The sequence below is a fragment of the Trachypithecus francoisi genome, unplaced genomic scaffold (genome assembly GCF_009764315.1).
Source record: "Trachypithecus francoisi isolate TF-2019V2 unplaced genomic scaffold, Tfra_2.0 Lachesis_group2, whole genome shotgun sequence".
Taxonomy (NCBI): Eukaryota; Metazoa; Chordata; class Mammalia; order Primates; family Cercopithecidae; genus Trachypithecus; species Trachypithecus francoisi.
The window spans coordinates 113,156,586-113,174,961 of NW_022681465.1; the positions used below are offsets into that span (position 1 = coordinate 113,156,586).

General features: G+C 44.5%; 1 protein-coding gene across 2 annotated transcripts in view; it reads left to right on the forward strand.

Moving 5' to 3' along the window:
- Positions 1–18,376, forward strand: part of SERINC5 (serine incorporator 5) — a 120,133-nt gene that overhangs the window by 48,335 nt on the left and 53,422 nt on the right. For both annotated transcript variants that reach the window (XM_033180161.1, XM_033180162.1), the window contains exon 2: positions 3,644–3,811. In XM_033180161.1, coding sequence (XP_033036052.1) covers positions 3,644–3,811 — 168 coding nt within the window. The remainder of the gene's footprint in view (positions 1–3,643; positions 3,812–18,376) is intronic.

Consider the following 18,376-nt stretch of genomic DNA (forward strand, 5'->3'; position numbering starts at 1 on the left):
GAAGAATCTGGAGGAAGCTGGCTTAGAAAATTGGATGTAAGATGGAGAGAGTTGGTTAGGAAAAATTTGTAGCGATGAAATAGTACAGAATGACAATGAACTCAAACAATGACAGTCTCATGAAGTAGATGAGATAACTAGGGAAATGCCTGTAATTTCAAGATCTGTCACGCCGTTGCTATGTTGTCTTACCCATATGCCTGTGATCTTAGCTCATTGTTAAGTGATGTTTATGGTGTAGCATTTTAATTGGTGCTTGCTTTGAAGCCTTGCAGAGTCTCAAACTTCCTTCCAAATCATTATCAAGAGATTGAATTGTTGGGCTTTAGGTTTATATAGAATATAGTGTTAATACATACAAATTTTATTGTAATTTGCAGTTTATGGTAATTTCTTGTAGCATTCCCTGTTTGCTTAACAGGGACTCCTTTCTGGCACCAGGTGTGTCTGATTAGGTTATCCAAGAGACTATGTAGTACTTCTGCCACCCCCACTTTACAAACGAGAAGTCTTGAGGGATTTTTTTTGTTTTTTGTTTTTTTTGAGATGGAGTCTCACTCTGTCGCCAGGCTAGGGGGCAATGGAGCGATCTCAGCTCACTGCAATCTCCGCCTCCCTGGTTCAAGCAATTCCCCTGCCTCGCCTCCCAAGTAGCTGGGACTATAGGTGCTGGCCACCACGCCCGGTTGATTTTTTTGTTGTTGTTGTTTTTTGTTTTCTGTTTTTAGTAAAGACAGGATTTCACCATGTTGGCCAGGATGGTGTTGTTCTCCTGACCTCAGATCCGCCTGCCTCAGCCTCCCAAAGTGCTGGAATTACAGGCGTGAGCCACCGTGCCCGGCTGAGTCTTGAGTTTTTAAAGGGTAAATAACTTGCTTGTAGTCCACAGCTAGTAGGTGGCAAAGCCAGATCACAAACCCAGCCAAGCTTTGAGCCTGAGCTTTTAATCACCATCCTCTGTTGCCCTATAGTTTATTAAATATTCACATTCTCCAGATAAAAGATGTGTATGCTGTTAGTGGTATAGCAGGAGATCTGTGTTCCTCTGGGCCCACATCCTACTAATGAACCTAAAAAGCTTACCATTTGGGGCATGAAGCTCTGGTAGAAATGCAGTGTAAAAGGCACCCATTTCTTTTGAGCTTCAAGTTACATACTCATTATTTCCTGCAAGGGTGGATGACGGCAGGCATAGCCTTTCCCATCCCAGTACCCTAGGTGCTTGTACATTCATCCTTAGGCTCATGGATTTTGACAAGTCCCTTTTTGAAACTGTCTAGGGTTGATGCTCATGTTGTCTAAGGTGTTATCCCATTGTCTCACGGCCAAGAAAAGTAAGGATTAATGTGAACACAAGGGTAAAGTTGGAGTGAATGAAGAAAGCTCTGTGCAGCGGAAAGGAGGACCTGAGTGGGTCGATGTTTTTACAGTTGAATCCGAAAGCTTTTGTGAGAAACTCCCCTCATCTCTGTAGCTGTTTGCGTCACTTCCCTTATCTGAGAAGCTGTCTGTGTAACTCTCCTCATCTGTGCAGACCCCGGCATGTCTTGAGTAAACACAAAGTGCAACACCTCATTTGTATAACTGTGTTTTAGGTAAGCCTCCCCCACCATCTCCCCACTCCCTGTGCAAGTTCCCATGGAGCCTACTGTGTATATGCTGGAGAAGGGGAAGAAACTTCTCCCTGGGAGCCTGCTAGTCACACAAAGAACAAAAGGCTTCTATGCTGGTCCCTGCTTTCTTTTCAGTGCAGCTGCAGTTTAGTTTTTCCCCAGGTAGCTCTATTTGTACATGTAGCTGATTTTTAGGCTGTATCTCTGAGGACTAACCTTAGCTGTCTGTCTAACTAATTTTTCCTTTTCTTCTCCCTCACTTTCTTGGGCCCAACTTTTTGTTTTTCATGTTCTTCCCACTTTGTTTACTAGTTCTGGGCTTCTTCTCTTGCTCTTAGCTGATTCTAGAAATCTTTTTGTCTAAGAGTCACGATTATAATACTTCAGATGAACTGTGCCTTTTCTGTGTAATAATTGGGCATCTCCCAAACCGTTGATGGTTGTCATTAAAGATAGCACCAGAACAATTCTGATGAAAGCTTTGTTCACATACCAAACTCTTCCTGCATGCCGTATGGTCAAGGTACCTGGGAAGAATGGTCATCTTGTAGCTTGGAAGGTCAACCTGCAGAAGGCCTGTGTGAATACATTGGTAAAGTGGTGTGACGCAGTACAGGACCCCAACTGGGCATCCCACAAGTTAATTCAGTTCTGATGCTAGCTACCTAGAGTTCGCACAGACCCCAAGGTTAAGGGCTCGGTTCCACAAGACTTTTCCCATTTCAGATGCTAATTGCAAATCTAAGTCTCCCGTACTTCTGACTGACCAGCTATAAATCAGGGGTTCACTCCCTCTTTAGGTTCAATAATTGGCTAGAATGGCTCACATAACTCAGGAAAACTCTTTACTGGTGATTACCAGTTTATTATAAAGGATACAAATGAACAGCCAGATGAAGAGGTACACAGGGCGTTGTCCAGAAGGGTCCCAAGCACCAGAGCATCGTTCCCGTGGAGTTGGGGTACGCCACCCCCCTGGCGCATGGATGCGTTCATCAAACTGGAAGCTCTGAATCCCATTGATTAGGGTTTTTATGGAGGCACTATTATGTACATGTGACTGATTAAATCGTGGGCTATTGGTAATTAGCTCAGTCTCCAGTCCCCACCCAGGTGTGTGCTCCTGAAAGTTCTAACCCTCTAAACCACATGGTGGGTTCCACTAATATAGCCAGCCTTCCATCCTGAAGCTGTCGAGGGGCCCAGGAAGAGTTGCCTCATTAGTACAAGCTCTGGTATGATTGAAAAGAGCATTAGTAACGAAATACTCTCCTGTCAACCTCTATCACTCAGGAAATTCCAGAAGTTTTAGAAGCTCTAGCATCAGACCAAATTTCATATATATATATATATATATATACACACACACACCACACACACACACATATATATAGTAATGGCAAAAACCACAATTGCTTTTGCACCAACCTAATATGATTTTTTTCTTTTTTCCTGGTCATGTTTTTCTTGGAGACAGCCTCCCAAGTAGCTGGGACTGCAGGTTTGTGCCACCATGCCTGGCTAATTAAAGAAAAATTTTTTTTGTAAGAAATGGGGTCTTGCTGTGTTGCCCAAGCTGATCTCAAACTCCTGGGTTCAAGCGATCTTCTCACCTTGATCTCCCAAAACTCTGGGATTAAAGGTGTGAACCACTGCACTGGGCCTTGTTTAAAAAAAAATACATATATATATGTGTGTGTGTGTGTGTGTGTATGTATGTGTATATAAAATATACATTAGATATAGCTTGTCTCTATATATACACATGTTTATATATAAATATATACACATATAAAATATATATACACATATTTATATATATATATATATAAATATATATATTTAGAGACAGGTTCTTGCTGTATTGCCCAGGCTAAACTTGAACTCTAGTCTCAAGCGATCCTAGTCTTAAGTGATCCTCCGGCCCCCCGAGTAGCAGGGACTCCAGATGTGAACCACAGTGCCTGGCCATATTTCTTATTCTCTCGCAGTATCATGCTCTAAGCAGATGCCTTCTGTTCCTTTTCTAGCTGGCCTGCTGCTGTGGGTCTGCAGGCTGCTCTCTCTGCTGTGATTGCTGCCCCAGGATTCGGCAGTCCCTGAGCACCCGCTTCATGTATGCCCTCTACTTCATTCTGGTCGTCGTCCTCTGCTGCATCATGATGTCAACAACTGTGGCTCACAAGATGAAAGAGCACGTAAGTTTGTCCGTGTTCAGCTCATCCTGTTTCCGACGTTTGATGAGGGTGTGTGGGAAACACATGATTTAGAGGATGGGGCCCATGTACCCCCCTGTGTTTTGGGATATACCTGGTTTCCTTGAACCTTCCTGAAGCCTGCTCTGTGTTTTCCAGGATCCAGTGCCTTCTGGCTAAACAGGAAAACCAATCAACAGCTTGATCTTTAATAGTAGTGTAGATGCTATCTGATGCTTTTGGTGAAGAATTCTTCTTTTAATTTTTAAATTTTAAAACATTTGTGTAGATTCATGGGTTACAAGTACAATTTTGCTACGTTGATATATTACCTTGTGGTGAAGTCAGGGCCTTTGGTGCCTCCAACCTGGGAGCAACACATGTTGTACCCACCAGGCAGCCTCTCATCATCCAGCTCTACAGCCCCTGAGTCCCCATTGTCCATCATTGTCCATTAGTCATTGGACACATCATGGACACATCATTGTCCATCACAATCGTCTGTTTGTCAGACAATTATGTATTTTATCTTAGCCTTGTTTATAGCTGTTCCTGATGAAATATACAATCTTTTCTTGTACACTTCTGTCCTTTTCCTTTGTTATAGGATGGCTGCCAGGATTTTCTTCTTCTTTTTTTTTTTAAGACAGAGTTTTGCTCTTGTCACCCAGGCTGGAGTGCAATGGCGTGATCTTGGCTCACTGCAACCTCCACCTCCCAGGTTCAAACAATTCTTCTACCTCAGCCTCCCTATTAGCTGGGAATACAGGTGCCCGCCACCACGGTCAGCTAGTTTTTGTAGCTTTATTAGAGACGAGGTTTCACCATGTTGGCCAGGCTGGTCTTGAACTCCTGACCTCAGGTGATCTACCCACCTTGGCCTCTCAAAGTGCTGGGATTACAGGCGTGAGCCACTGTGCCTGACCAGCTGCCAGGATTTCACATAGCAGCTGAAACACTTAATTTGGCCTATATGGGAAGTATGATAAAGCTTAGATATTCTCACAAATAATGGGGAATGGGTTATGGGGCATTTTCCACCTTTCTAGACAGGTTGCTTGTAGGGTGAGTGGTGTCTTCATGGGTGAGGGGTGGATTTTCAGCCATTCTTTGGTCAGAAGTAGGCCTGGTGTGTGATGCTGATAGAGATACATGTGGGACCTCTTTTTCTTGGATTTCCTTTTTTCCCCCATAGTAGGCCTCTTAGATCACAGGGGAATGTGGTGAGGATTTTGAGAGAGCCCAAGAAATAACACCATTCTTTGCCTCCTGGGTTCTAAGCAAATTGACAAAGAAGACTAAGATGTCAGCAGGTTGCCAAACGTCACCTTTATTCATCATAAAACTGATGTGAGACTCTGTGGCTCATATCTGCAGGGAAGCAGGCTTTTGCTGAACCCCCAAATGATTCAGACTTACCCAGCAGGGCACCATCAGTGCCCAGGAAGGGCAGACTTCTTTGCAAAGGTGCAGTTTGCCAGGAAGAGAGAGCAGCAGGCATGTTCCCTTGGGGCAGCTCTTATTCTAGAGATAGAGGGAGAGGAAAGCCTTGTTGTCCAAATGTCATTTCCCCTTGCAAACTGACCACTCTGCACTGCATCTTCCCAGCTGAACAAGTGAGGAGGCGGAGGGGAGTCCGGAGCAGGCTCTGATGGAGCTGCCCATAGTAGGGATGACATTGCCTGGGGCAACACCTGAGCAAATGTTCGCCCCAACCTATACTGAAACTAGGGCTATTTTATTTTTTTATTGATTGATTGATTTTTCTGTTGGAGGGGTGGATGGAGTCTTGCTCTGTTGCCCAGGCTGGAGTGCAATGGCGCGATCTCAGCTCAGCTCACTGCAGCCTCCACTTCCCGAGTTGAAGCAATTCTTCCACCTCAGCCTCCTGAGTAGTTGGGATTACAGGCACGTGCCACCACCCCTGGCTACATTTTTGTATCCTTCTTTAGTAGAGATGGAGTTTCACCATGTTGGCTGGGCTGGTCCTGATCTCAAGTGATCTGCCCGCCTCAGCCTCCCAAAGTGCTGGGATTACATGTGTGAGCCACCATGCCTGGCCTTGAAACTAGGGCTATTTTAAATACACTCAAATATTTCAAAACAACCATTTTCTTTTTTTTTTTTTTTTTTTTTTTGAGGCGGAGTCTCGCTCTGTCGCCCGGACTGGAGTGCAGTGGCCAGATCTCAGCTCACTGCAAGCTCCGTCTCCCAGGTTTACGCCATTCTCCTGCCTCAGCCTCCTGAGTAGCTGGGACTACAGGCGCCCGCCACCTCGCCCGGCTAGTTTTTGTATTTTTAGTAGAGACGGGGTTTCACCGTGTTAGCCAGGATGGTCTCGATCTCCTGACCTCGTGATCCGCCCGTCTCGGCCTCCCAAAGTGCTGGGATTACAGGCTTGAGCCACCGCGCCCGGCCAAAACAACCATTTTCTTAACAGGACTTTGTATATTCTTATTCATTAAAATAGGCCCTCTGAAGCTTTTCTGTTGCATAGTGCTTTTATAATTATGGTTGTATGGTCTTGGATATAGTGGATACTACAGTGGAATTTGGGTTCCCCTCTGCTTGAAACATTGGTTCTGTCCTCAGTAAGACACTAGTGCGAGCCGTGGGGTGTTCAAACTTGTGAGAAATGGAGCTTATAATTCAGAAGAGAAGTTATGAAGTCTTCAAAGGTCTAAAACAAGGCAGAAATTAATAAGAGTCTCGCTCTGTTGCCCAAGCTAGAGTGCAGTGACACAATCATGGCTCTCTGCAGCCTTGACCCCCCCAGGCTCAATCGATCCTCCTGCCTCAGCCTTCTGAGTAGTTGGGACTACAGGCGTGAGCCGCCATGCTGGCTAATTTTTCTATCTGAAAGAGTAGGTTTTAACTCTTATTCTGAGCATCCACTTAATCTTCCATGTACTACTTTTTTTTTTTTTTAAGTAATACAGTATTCTCTTTGTAAATTCAACAAGGTTGATTTTCTGAATCTATTAAGGTGGCTTAATGATCCACTGTGGTACTATGCTGGGAACTCTGGTGTGCACTGGATGTAGTGTGATCCCTGCCCTTAATAAATTTCTATTCTTTAATAGAATTAAGCCCTGCATCCAAAAACACAAAATCTGTTACTATACAAATAGGTAGTGTCCCTCAGTAGTGAATTTATTAAGACATTAGAGGGAGAGATAATTTGGGAGCCATTGGTATGTGTTTTAGGACATGAATTTCATAATGATAATATTAACACCTGATTACCATCCAAGTAACCTGCCCCATGAAACAGTTCCTAGCAATTCCAGTCGGTATTTATGCTTTCTGATGGTTACGGAACTTTTGAGAAACAGAGGATGTTCACTGGTGTTGCTAGGAAAGGCTTCGTGAAATAAGTGACTTGTAGGGGTAATAATAAGTATTTTAATAGCTAATTATTGAGTGATACCATGTGTCAGGTTTTATTCTGAACACTTTACTGTATTTTCTTAGTTCGTCAGCACTGTACTCACCTGAACAGTAGGTACTAGCATTACCCCTGCCCTACAGATGAGGAAACTGAAATATCCAGCATTTAAATACCACACCCAAGGTCTCCAGCTATTAAATGATGGGGTGGGATTTGAACCTGGTCTGAATGTGTTGTTAGCTACGAGGCTGTGTGACTAGAGAGGAGGGAGAGGCACGTAGAGAAGGGCCAAGAGGAGAGGGGAGGTGAAATGGCCACATCTTGCAGGAATTGTAGTGCCAAGGTGAAGTGTTTGAACGTGGGCTGTGGTAAGTGGGAAGCCATTAGAGATTTTGGAGCAGGAGGCTATCATCATGGAAGCAGAGGGAGATATTTTGGGAGGTGAGCCTAGAGGTGGTGGTGGCAGTGGGCACAGGGTGACTTATGGTCAGAGAACAGAGAGAGGGAGGAAGAGAGGAAAGGGCAACCCTGATGTTGCTCACAGAGGCTCTTGTAAATGTTTCTATGCCTGTGCCCTGAATGTGCATATCTACAAATGGTTTGGCTGGGTGTCCTGCATAGGGAGTGAGATCCCTGTGGGTGAAACCAATCCTTTTCCAGCTTTAGCGCCTCACAAGGGGCTGGCCATCTGGCCACAAAGTCAGCTTGTTTCGTGGCCTACAGAAGAGAGGCTGACTTCATCCTCAGGCGGTACTTGCGGGAGGGGGTTGAAAGGTCCCCTTGTGGGGATGCACACTGGGCTCCTGCTGGAGTCCTCACCCCCTCTTTGTTGGCCGTGAAAGTGCCTGAGACTGTGACTGGAAGAGGAGAAAGAACTGCATGCTTGTAACGGCCCAGATGGGAGTGTGGAAGTGCCTCCTACCCAGCGTTCTGCCAGAGTCGCGTGGGCCTTTGGTATGTGGGTTAGGAGCACAAGGGCAGCTCCCTTGTCAGTTATTTCCAGTTTTTGCCTTGGTTTCAGAATGTGGCCTGTGTTTAAGTTTGGAGACTGCAAGGGATACTGGGCCAGACTTTGTCCTGCTTCTTTTCTTTAGAGAAACTCTTCTTTCCCAGGAGAACTTTGGCTCAGAGAAAGCTCGACTGTGCTGGTTGAATAAGGCATGATTCTGTCTTCTCTTGGAGCATTTCCCCATCTCAAAACATAAGGGCTGTTTATTTTGCAGGTCATTCTTGTTATTAACTATGTCGTTTAAGCAGGTACACACTCATGAGATTTGATACCTGGGGGATTAAAAATCCATTTTAGAGGGCTGGATGTGGTGGCTCACGCCTATAATCCCAGCCGTTTGGGAGGCTGATGCGGGCGGATCGGAAGGCCAAGAGATCCAGACTATCCTGACTAACGTGGTGAAAACCCATCTCTACTAAACATACAAAAATTAGCTTGGTGTAGTGGCACATGCCTGTAGTCCCAGCTACTCGGGAGGCTGAGGCAGGAGAGTTGCTTGAATCCAGGAGGCGGAGGTTGCAGTGAGCCGAGATTGCGCCACTGCACTGCAGCCTGGCGACAGAGTGACACTCCGTCTCAAAAAAAAAAAAAAAAAGGTCCATTTTAGAATGTAGAATGCAAAGGGAAAAAAAGTGGGCAAGAAAGTAAAGCCTGCCGACCCAAACTGCTAAGTCAAGGTGTAACTTCTGTGTTTGAGGAAGATTCAGATTTAGGCACCCTGGGAAGCCACATGGGTGTTTAGGGAGGGAGGAGAAAGGAAAGTTTTTGTTTCCTAGGGAGTAGGGGCCACTAAAACCTGTACTGGAGAAGGAAGGATGGGTGACCTGTGCAGCCCCCACTTTCTCCCCTGAGAGCTCAATGTGCCAGGCCAATGTAGGAAGAGCCATAGATATTCCCAGCCTGAAACATGTTAGATCTGTTTCCTTCATTCCATGTTACACTGTCTACTCCCTCCCCATCTTCCCCTCAAGCTCCCCAGCCCTAGGCAGCCACTAATCTATTTCATCTCTGTGGATTTGCCTATTCTAGATATTTCATATAAATTGAATCATATAATATATAGCCCTCTGTGCCTGGTTCGATTCCTTCCTTCCTTCCTTCCTTCCTTCCTTCCTCCCTCCCTCCCTCCCTCCCTCCCTCCTTCTTTCCTTCCTTCCTTCCCTGCCTCCCTCTCTCCCTCCCTCCCTCCCTCCGTCCCTTCCTCCCTCATTCCCTCCCTCCCTCCTTCCTTCCTTTGTTTCTTTCTTTCTCTCTCTCTCTCTCTTTCTCTTTGTTTCTCTCTCTCTCTCTGTCTGTGTGTGTGTGTGTCTCTCTCTCTCTGTCTCTCCCTTTCTCTCCCAGATGGAGTCTTGCTCTGTCTCCCAGGCCAGAATGCAGTGGCACGATCTTCTGCCCCAGCCCTCCAAGTAGCTGGGATTACAGGTGACTGCCACCACGCCCGGCTAAATTTTATAATTTTAGTAGAGACGGGGTTTTACCATGTTGGCCAGACTGGTCTCGAACTCCTGACCTCATGTGATTCACCTGCCTAGGCCTCCCAAAGTGCTGGGATTATAGGCATGAGCCACCGCGCCCAGCCCACTTAGCATGTTTTTAAGGCTCACACTCAGGTTGTAGCATATGTACTTCATTCCTTTAAGTGGCTAGATAATACTCTGTTGTATGAATATAACATATTTCATTTTTATTTTTATTTTTTTTTGAGATGGAGTTTCACTCTGTTGCCCAGGCTAGAGTGCAGAGGTATGATCTCGGCTCACAGCAACCTCTGCCTCCCAGGTTCAGGCGATTCTCCTTCCTCAGCCTCCTGAGTTGCTGGGATTACAGGCACGTACCACCAGGCCTGGTTAATTTTTTATATTTTTGGTAGAGACAGGGTTTCACCATGTTGGCTAGACTGGCCTCGAACTCCTGACCTCAAGTGATCTGCCCGCCTTGGCCTCCAAAAGTGCTGGGATTATAAATATACCTATAACATATTTTATTTATCCATTTGTCAGTTGATGGACGTTTGGGTTGTTTGTACCTTTTGGCTATTATAAATTATGCTGCTATGAACATTCATGTACTGATTGTTGTATGGACATATGTTTTCATTTCTCTTGGGTTTATATCTAGGAGCAGAATTGCTGGATTGTGTAGTAACTTGAAGCTTTGGAGGAACCGCCATATTGTTTTCCAAAGTAGCTACATCATTTTCCATTCCCACCAGTAATGTGAGATATTCAGGATGAAGTCATGTATTAAGGTTCACATTTCTCCACACCCTCACCAACACTTAATGGTACATCTTCTTTTATTTTAGTCACTGTAATGTGTGTGAGGCAGTCATCTTCTCTTTGCCTGTGCCTCTAACACTGCCCTCTGCCCTTCCTGTTTGCTTACTTTCCCCCGGGGCAGCTTGTTCATTTCTGGCTTTGATTATCCTATCCCCATATGTGCATCTGCTTGTCAAGACACCCTTCACTCAGGACAGTGCTGAGGACACTGGTAGATTCTTTCTTCCTGCATGTTCGCTTTTCTAGATCCTGTGTATACTTTTCCCCAGACTGGACATAAAAGTCTCAGTCTTCCACTCAGCATTCCAGTCAGTCACGAAGATTCAGCCACGCCCCCCTCCCTGGTGTTGTATATTACATTTGCCTTGTTTGAACTTGGGTAGTTCCCAAATGTGCCCAGCTGCCCTCAGACTTCTTTCTCTAGATCACTTAGCCCGTTAGTTAGGCTGAGCTGAAGGTGCTGTTTGCTACATTTCTCCCAGATGATACCCTGTTTCTAAATTCTGGGGTCACCACAGTGTAGTGACTGTAGGTTAATACAGTGGCTACTTTCCTTAAAAACAACTTGGATTTCCAAAGGCTATTCATAAGCTCATATTTTAGTCCCTTCACAGTGACATGTTAAAATACTTGAGTGGTTCTTGGAGTTGACAGAGTTCTTTGATTCGTTATGTTTGAAACTCTGAAACTGGAGAGATGAGCTACTTTATTTCCTATTTTTAACCTGAAGAATTAAAATAAATATGAAGCCATAATGGTAAATATTCCTTGTGGGAAGCCCTCCTTGTACTGGTTCCAGGGATCCAAAAATGCCTGAAACAAGGCTCCTTAAAGGAGCAAGTTAAAGAGATGAGTGGAAAACGGCTGCAGCTCATATGTAAAGCAAGTGTTCTGCCTTGAGAAGAGACAGCAAATACGGTGGTGGTAAGTGTTCTACAGAGAAAACAGTGATTTTTTTAGGATATAATTTGTTTTTTAAATTTGTATAAATTTATGGGGGTACAAATGTAATTTTGTTACATTGATATATTGCTTAGGATATAATTTGAATACATTGTTAGAATTTTTGGTTTTTTTTGAGACAGAGTTTCACTCTTGTTGCCCAGGCTGGAGTGCAATGGCATGATCTCAGCTCACTGCAAGCTTCACCTCCCAGGTTCACAGGATTCTCCTGCCTCAGCCTCCTGAGTAGCTGGGATTACAGGCATGCGCCACCACACCCGGCTAATTTTTGTATTTTTAGTAGAGACAGGGTTTCTCCATGTTGGTCAGGCTGGTCTCAAACTCCCGACCTCAGGTGATTCACCTGCCTCAGCCTCCCAAAGTGCTGGGATTACAGGTGTGAGCCACCACACCTAGCCCATTGTTAAGAATTTTTAAAAGCAGAAAAGTTCTAAGTGGTCATCTTAACCAGCCTGTCTTTTGACAGGTGAGAAGCTGTGGCCCCGGAAATGAAGTGACTTGTCAGAACTGAGACACCAGGTATATCTGGGATTAGAACCCAGGGCTGCTGGTCGCCTGGCCAGTGTGTCTCCTATTTGTGCAAGTAGGTTTGCTTGTTGGTCAGATATTCACAGAAGTCACAGTAAATGCCTTTTATCAAGCATATCCTTCCTCCACTTCCTAGACTTTCTTCTGGGCCCAGTGGTAAGAAGTATTACCTGTGGAAGTAGCACTGCCTGGGGCCCTCAGCAGCGATCTTAGCTTAGTTACATTTCCCATCTGCCTCCTTCCTGTTGTGATGACCAGAAACTGAGCTCAAGGGATGACTTATTCTGAAGTAGAAAACAGAGGTAGCCACAAAACTAGTATTTATTTATTCACTGGCTTTGCATGTAAAATAGAACTTGTTTTCAGGTTGTGTTTGGTATAACCATCTTTTTAAAACAAGCATCATCAGTGAAAAATATTCCACTTTGATCCAAAATACTGTACAGTTTGTCCCAGTGTAAAATGACGGGTCTTCATGCTGAAGCTGGAGAGTCTGGCTCTTGATTTTCCTTTGATATCTAGTGGTTGAATGTTCAGGGCACACTGTACCTGAGACCCGCATCAGGGGCTGGCAAAGGCATGTTGAAACCCCAAGTAGAACTCTCCGTTCTCAGCTTGTATGCTTTTGCGTCAGAACAAGTGTCAAATTAACAATAACAAGAAAATATTGCTGACTCAGTTCTTTGATTCTGGAGTGCTTTTTAAAAATCCAGCCGAGATGGAGTGCTTTTCAAAAGTTCTCTTTCTGTATAGCAACTGAGTTCATGGTACTGTTTTACCTTATGTGTCAAATTATCAAGGAGGAAGTTTTTGAGATTAAAAGTGGGTTGGGACCATCAAACCTCAAGCCCATTGTAGAACTGAGGGAAAATTCTCACCATGGCCTTTTAGAATCTTCCTGTGGGGAACTGGCTTTGAGGTTTTGCCTCTTAAATCCTCTGAGTTCCCTCCCCTCCAAGTTAGGATGACTCTGGAGACATGTTTCCAAACAGTTTTGTCTTTTGGTCTACATTTCATCCAGACATAACATGTGAGAGAAAGCAAGGAGTCCTCCCCCATACAAGTGGATGCCGGGAAATAGTGGTGGGAAATCGTTTTGTACTGGAGGCAGCAATTTGAACTAATGGATATCCTGCTGAGAGTCTTTTTTTGAGTCTGAACCAAGGACAAAGAGGTTTGATCCTTGTCCAGTAATAATGAGCTTGCCAGGAGGCAGCAAATTAGAAACAATACTTACTGCCCTTGGTCTGTGAGGATCCATTACCTGCACCTTTTGGGGAGCACCAGGTGTCAGCTGGATCTCTTTTAGGATTGGTCTGGCTGTGGATGGGAGAGAATGATAAGATGTGAGAATGAAACTTTTCCTGACACGTTTTTTTCTGCAATCATCTAAAGCGTCTGTTAAGCAACTGTCCACAGACAGGGCCTTGGAGTACCCTGCAGATAAATAGAACAGACAAGAGCTTTGGAAACAAGCATTGTCAGCCATCATAAACATGGGGCTGGAGGGAACAGAGAAATGGCACAACGAAGAATGGAAGAAGATAAAGTAGCCTCAGAGCGATGGGAACAGGAAACAATGCATAGATACTGTGAATAGCTGAATCTTGATACTCTGCATAGAAATTTAATAGGATGGTTCTGTGACTTGATTAAACTGTAATCTGAGCTCATTCTTCAAAAGTTTAAAAAATTGGCTAGCTGTCATTCTTTCAAATGGAGGTGGAGAGCACCCCGAAAGGTGCTGGGGATTTCAGAGGTGCTGAGTAACACACAGTTATTGTCCCCATAGAGCTGACCCTCAGGTAGGGTAGAAGAGAGCAATTTGGCAAGTGTGTCTGGACAGAGCCTGTGATGCTGAACTGTGTGTGTCTGAAAGTTAAAAATATGTGAACTCCATTAGTGGATATTGGACAGTGGGTGTCGGCTCAGCTATGACTTGGCTGACCTTCGGGGTCACATGGTAACTCAGGAATGCTCTCCCCATTCTGGAGACAGAGCTGAGGTGCCTGGGAGGTTTGTAAAAGGGAATGAAGTGTTTTTGCCTCCTCAGCAGGGCTGAGCATAATCACAAGGGGTTGGGTATTCTGGGGGTGTGGTTTTAAAATTTCAGCGAGACTGTCTCTGCAGTCTTCAAATAAATCTAAAATTATCTTTCGACATGCTGGCTTTCATCAGTGTGGGGTTTATTTTTGGTTCCATGGGGTGTGTTTGTGTGACAGATGTGAGGACGTTTTCTGTTCCAGCTATTGACGGCTTCTGAGCCACAGAGATGAGCACTGGAAGCTCATAGACATGTTCTCCCCCCATTCCTTCCCACCCCATCTGAAAAACTTTCTGTGGGTGGATAAATTAAGGTACTTTATTTTCTGCTAAAAAAAAAATGACATATGGGAGATGTACAATTTGATTCACTTAAGGCCCAAGTTTCATTTGAGGACAGCCCTGAAGAGGGGAAGAGTCTCATGGGAGAAGGCAAGAGCGGAGGGTTGGGACAGCTGGAATGCAGCCCAAAGGAGCTGCTCCTTTGGCTCTTGATTTGCAGAGTAAGTTATCACCAGTTGTCACTTGCTTTTGAAATGTGCATTTGTACTTAAGCAGTTAAGAGTTAGGCACAACTCCTCAGCTATTCTTCCTAGCAGCGCAGGGGTGAGGCAGACTTTTCCTACAAAGAGCCAGCTAGTACACACTGGAGGCCCTGTGGTCTCTGTAGCAGCTCTCGCCTTTGTAGTGCAAAAGCAGCCAAAACAATATGCCAGCCAATGGCATGGCCAGCCAACAAGTGTGGCTGCGTTCCAATAAAACTTTATTTACATAAATAGGAGGCTAGCTGGATTTGACCCACCCAGTGGCTGTCATTGGCTGACTCCTGTGTTAGACCCTCCATGGTCTTATATGTGTTATGTGCAGTTATTCTCCCATCTCTCTCAAAAGGGAAACATCAGTGGCCTAAACATTGTGCTCAGAGTACCCGAGTTCTTGCTTAAGTTGCAGATAACTGACTAGGCTGTGTGAACCACATACTGGGTAGACTAGGTAAGAATAATGTGGCAGTAAATTAGTATGACATGTTTAATAGTAATTATGTGTGTGTGGCATTTTGGAATAAATGGCAAATTGTTTACAGGTTAAAAAAAAAAAGCCATTTTTTTTCCTTTCTTTTTGTTTTAGAGACAGGGCCTTGCCCTGTTGCCCAGGCTGGAATATGGTGGCACAATCATAGCTCACTGCAGGCTTAACCTCGTGGGCTCAAGCGATTCCTGCTTCAGCCTGCTGAGTAACTGGCACCATAGATGTGCACCACAATGCCTGGCTAATTTTTTTTTTTTTTTTTTTTTGGTAGAGATGGAGCCTCCCTATGTTGCCCAGGCTGGTCTCAAACTCCTAGGCTCAAAGCAACGATACTCCTTCCTCAGCCTTCCAAAGTGCTGGGATTATAGGTGTGAGCCATTGTGCCTAGCCAGTTGTCTTTTTATGTATTCTGTCAAAAGACAAAATTACAAATTTAGTTGGAAAGTTGAACTGGATTTTATTTGTGATTCTAGAATGTGAAGTAGAGCAAGTGTTCCAGTTAGCTGAGCAGAGGAGGGTGTCTTTATAGGCAGAAAAGGCTTGAAAAAAGCAGAAACAGAACAAAGGTTTAAAACAGAGAGGATTTCCTTATTAGGCAGACTCACACTGACTGGAATCTTTCAGTGGTTTTTTTTTTGTTGTTGTTGTTGGTTTTTTTTTCGGTTTTTGTTTTTAAAGAAAACTGGCCCCCAAATTCAGTGGCACTTAGTACAAGTGGCTTCATTTTGGTTTGGTCTGGTCTGCTGGGGCCTAGTGCAGGAGTCAAAAACAATGGCCTCTCCTACTAAACTTTAACAATCCAAACCAAGCATTTTGCTGATCCAGGAAGAAGCGGGGATGGAGAAAACGACCGTCTGGGCACCCTAGTTCCCCAGCTGCAGGGCACCATCATTCAATTCCAGGTCTGATATAAGAAAGATGCTGGGGCCAGAAACTTAAATGTCTGCCATGTCCTGGTTCCCACCACTAGAACTGGGGAACAGGTAATGGAGCTCGCCAATCTTGAGGTTATAGGTATGCTGTAGAGTCCTGTCTTTTGGGGAATATTAGGTTCTAATGTCCTGCCTAAGGCAAACATCATGACTAGTCTGAATTAACCGTGAAAATACTTGAAATATCCATGAAGTAGAGCATAGTTTTGTGCATACAGCATTTCACTAGTAGAACGTTAGCTCCTTTTAGCATGAACTTTTAACCTGTTTTATTCACAGGTCGTATCCTCCTAATTTAGAGCGATACCTGCACATAGTAGATGGGAATGAGTGCATGGATGATCAGACTCTATGCTGTAATACATGTGTATAATTATGTCATGTAACATATAGTATGGAATGAAGATTATACATGCAAACTCTGAATTCACTGGATTTTTACAAATTATATGTTCATGTTTGTAATCCCAGCACTTTGGCAGACCAAGATGGGAGGATCACTTGAGCCAAGAGTTCGAGACCAGCTTGGGCAACATGATGAAACCCTGTCTCTACAAAAAATACAAAAATTAGCCAGACGTGGTGGCGCATGCCTATAGTCTCATCTACTCGGGAGGCTGAGGTGGGAGGATTGCTTGAGCCAGGGAGGTGGAGGTTGCAGTAAGCCGAGGTTGTGCCATTGCACTCTAGCCTGGGTGACAGAGTGAGACCCTGTCTCAAAAAAAAAAAAAACTGAAGACAGTTATGTAAATAGTTGAACTTGCAAATAATGTATCACCACTGTGTTCCACGTCCACACATTTAAGAAGAAAGCAAGCTAATTTTGACTGAGTGAGGTGGCTCCCACCTATAATCCCAGCAGTGTGGGGATGCTACAGTGGGAGGATCTTGTGAGACCAGGAATTTGAGACCAGCCTGTGCAACATAGTAAGACCCTGTCTCTACAAAAAGTAAAAAAGTAGCGGATGTGTTGGTATGCACCTCTAGTCCCAGCTGCTGGGAAGACTGAAGTGGGAGGGTGGCTTGAGCCCAGGAGTTTGAGGCTGCAGGGAGCTATGATTGTGCCATTGCACTCCAGCCTGAGGGACAGAGCAAGACCCCTTCTCTATTAAAAAAAAAAAAAAAAAGAGGCCAGCAGATTTGAGGCTTACTTAGACTATAAGCATGTGTTTTCTCTAAATGGTTAGAATAGAAAGACCTGCATGTTTCAGCAGTTAGTCCTCTCTTTGTAGAAATTTCACATTTCTGTGTTCAAGAGATATCTTTGCATCAGCTGTGTTCACCTCAGGGCAGCCCAGTGTCTTCTGTTAGAACCTGTGTTCTGTGTGGCGCCATAACCATATTTTCTAGCCGAAACAGAAGTTCAGACCTCCGTAGCTGTGGTTTTAAATTGTCTTGAGTTAGGAATAGATTTATGTGTTGGGCTGAGAGGGCCCTATTCACTCTCTTCCTGGCTTTAGTTTTAGGGGTAGTGCTTACGAAGACCCTCAGAAATCTGGAAGATTGACTTGTTGACCCTGCAGGGGCAGCACAGGAGTACCTGGCTGAGAGATAGTGTGCCCCTGGCTCTGCCTCTCTTGCCGGCACCTCCACTCCTCTCTTCTGCTGTCTCTATTACCCCCAATTTCAGAGTTTCCAAAACCCTCCTTATGGAGAGTTTGGCAGTATCCGTCCAAATTTTAAATGTACTAACTTTATGACTTCTGTCATAAAGCTGACTTTATGTCCTTCTCAACACTTTACATGTGAACAGAGAGATACACATAAGGATGATATCCATGGTACATTGTTTATAATAGTGAAAAAAAATCAGAAAAAAACTAAATGCCTATCAGCAGGATAACAAACTAGATTAGAGTCAATCAAGTTGTAGAATTCTAAATTTTTATTTATTTTGCTGAGACAGGGTTTTGCTCTGTTGCCCAGACTAGAGTACAGTGGCGTGATCATGGCTCACTGCAGCCTCAACCTTCTGGGCTGAAGTGATCCTCCAACCTCAGTCTCCTGAACTCTTGGGCTCAAGAGATGCTCGTACCCCAGCCTCCTGAGTAACTGGGACTACAGGCATGCACCACCATGCCTGACTGATTTTTAATTTTTTTGTAGAGACGGAGTCTCTCACTGTGCTGCCCAGGCTGTTCTTGAACTCTGGGGCTCAAGTGATCCTCCTGCCTTGGCCTCTCAAAGTGCTGGGATTACAGGTGTGGGCCACTGGGCCCAGCCTAGAATTCTATGTAGTATGTAAGAAGATGCAAATAGATTATGTGTTAAACATATAGCAACCTCCAAGACATAATGAATGTAGAATAATGGCACAGCAAAGGGTCTAGAAAGATCCACTCACACCTGGGGACAGTGGCACCTCTAGGGAAGCAATCAAGTTAAAATAGAGGC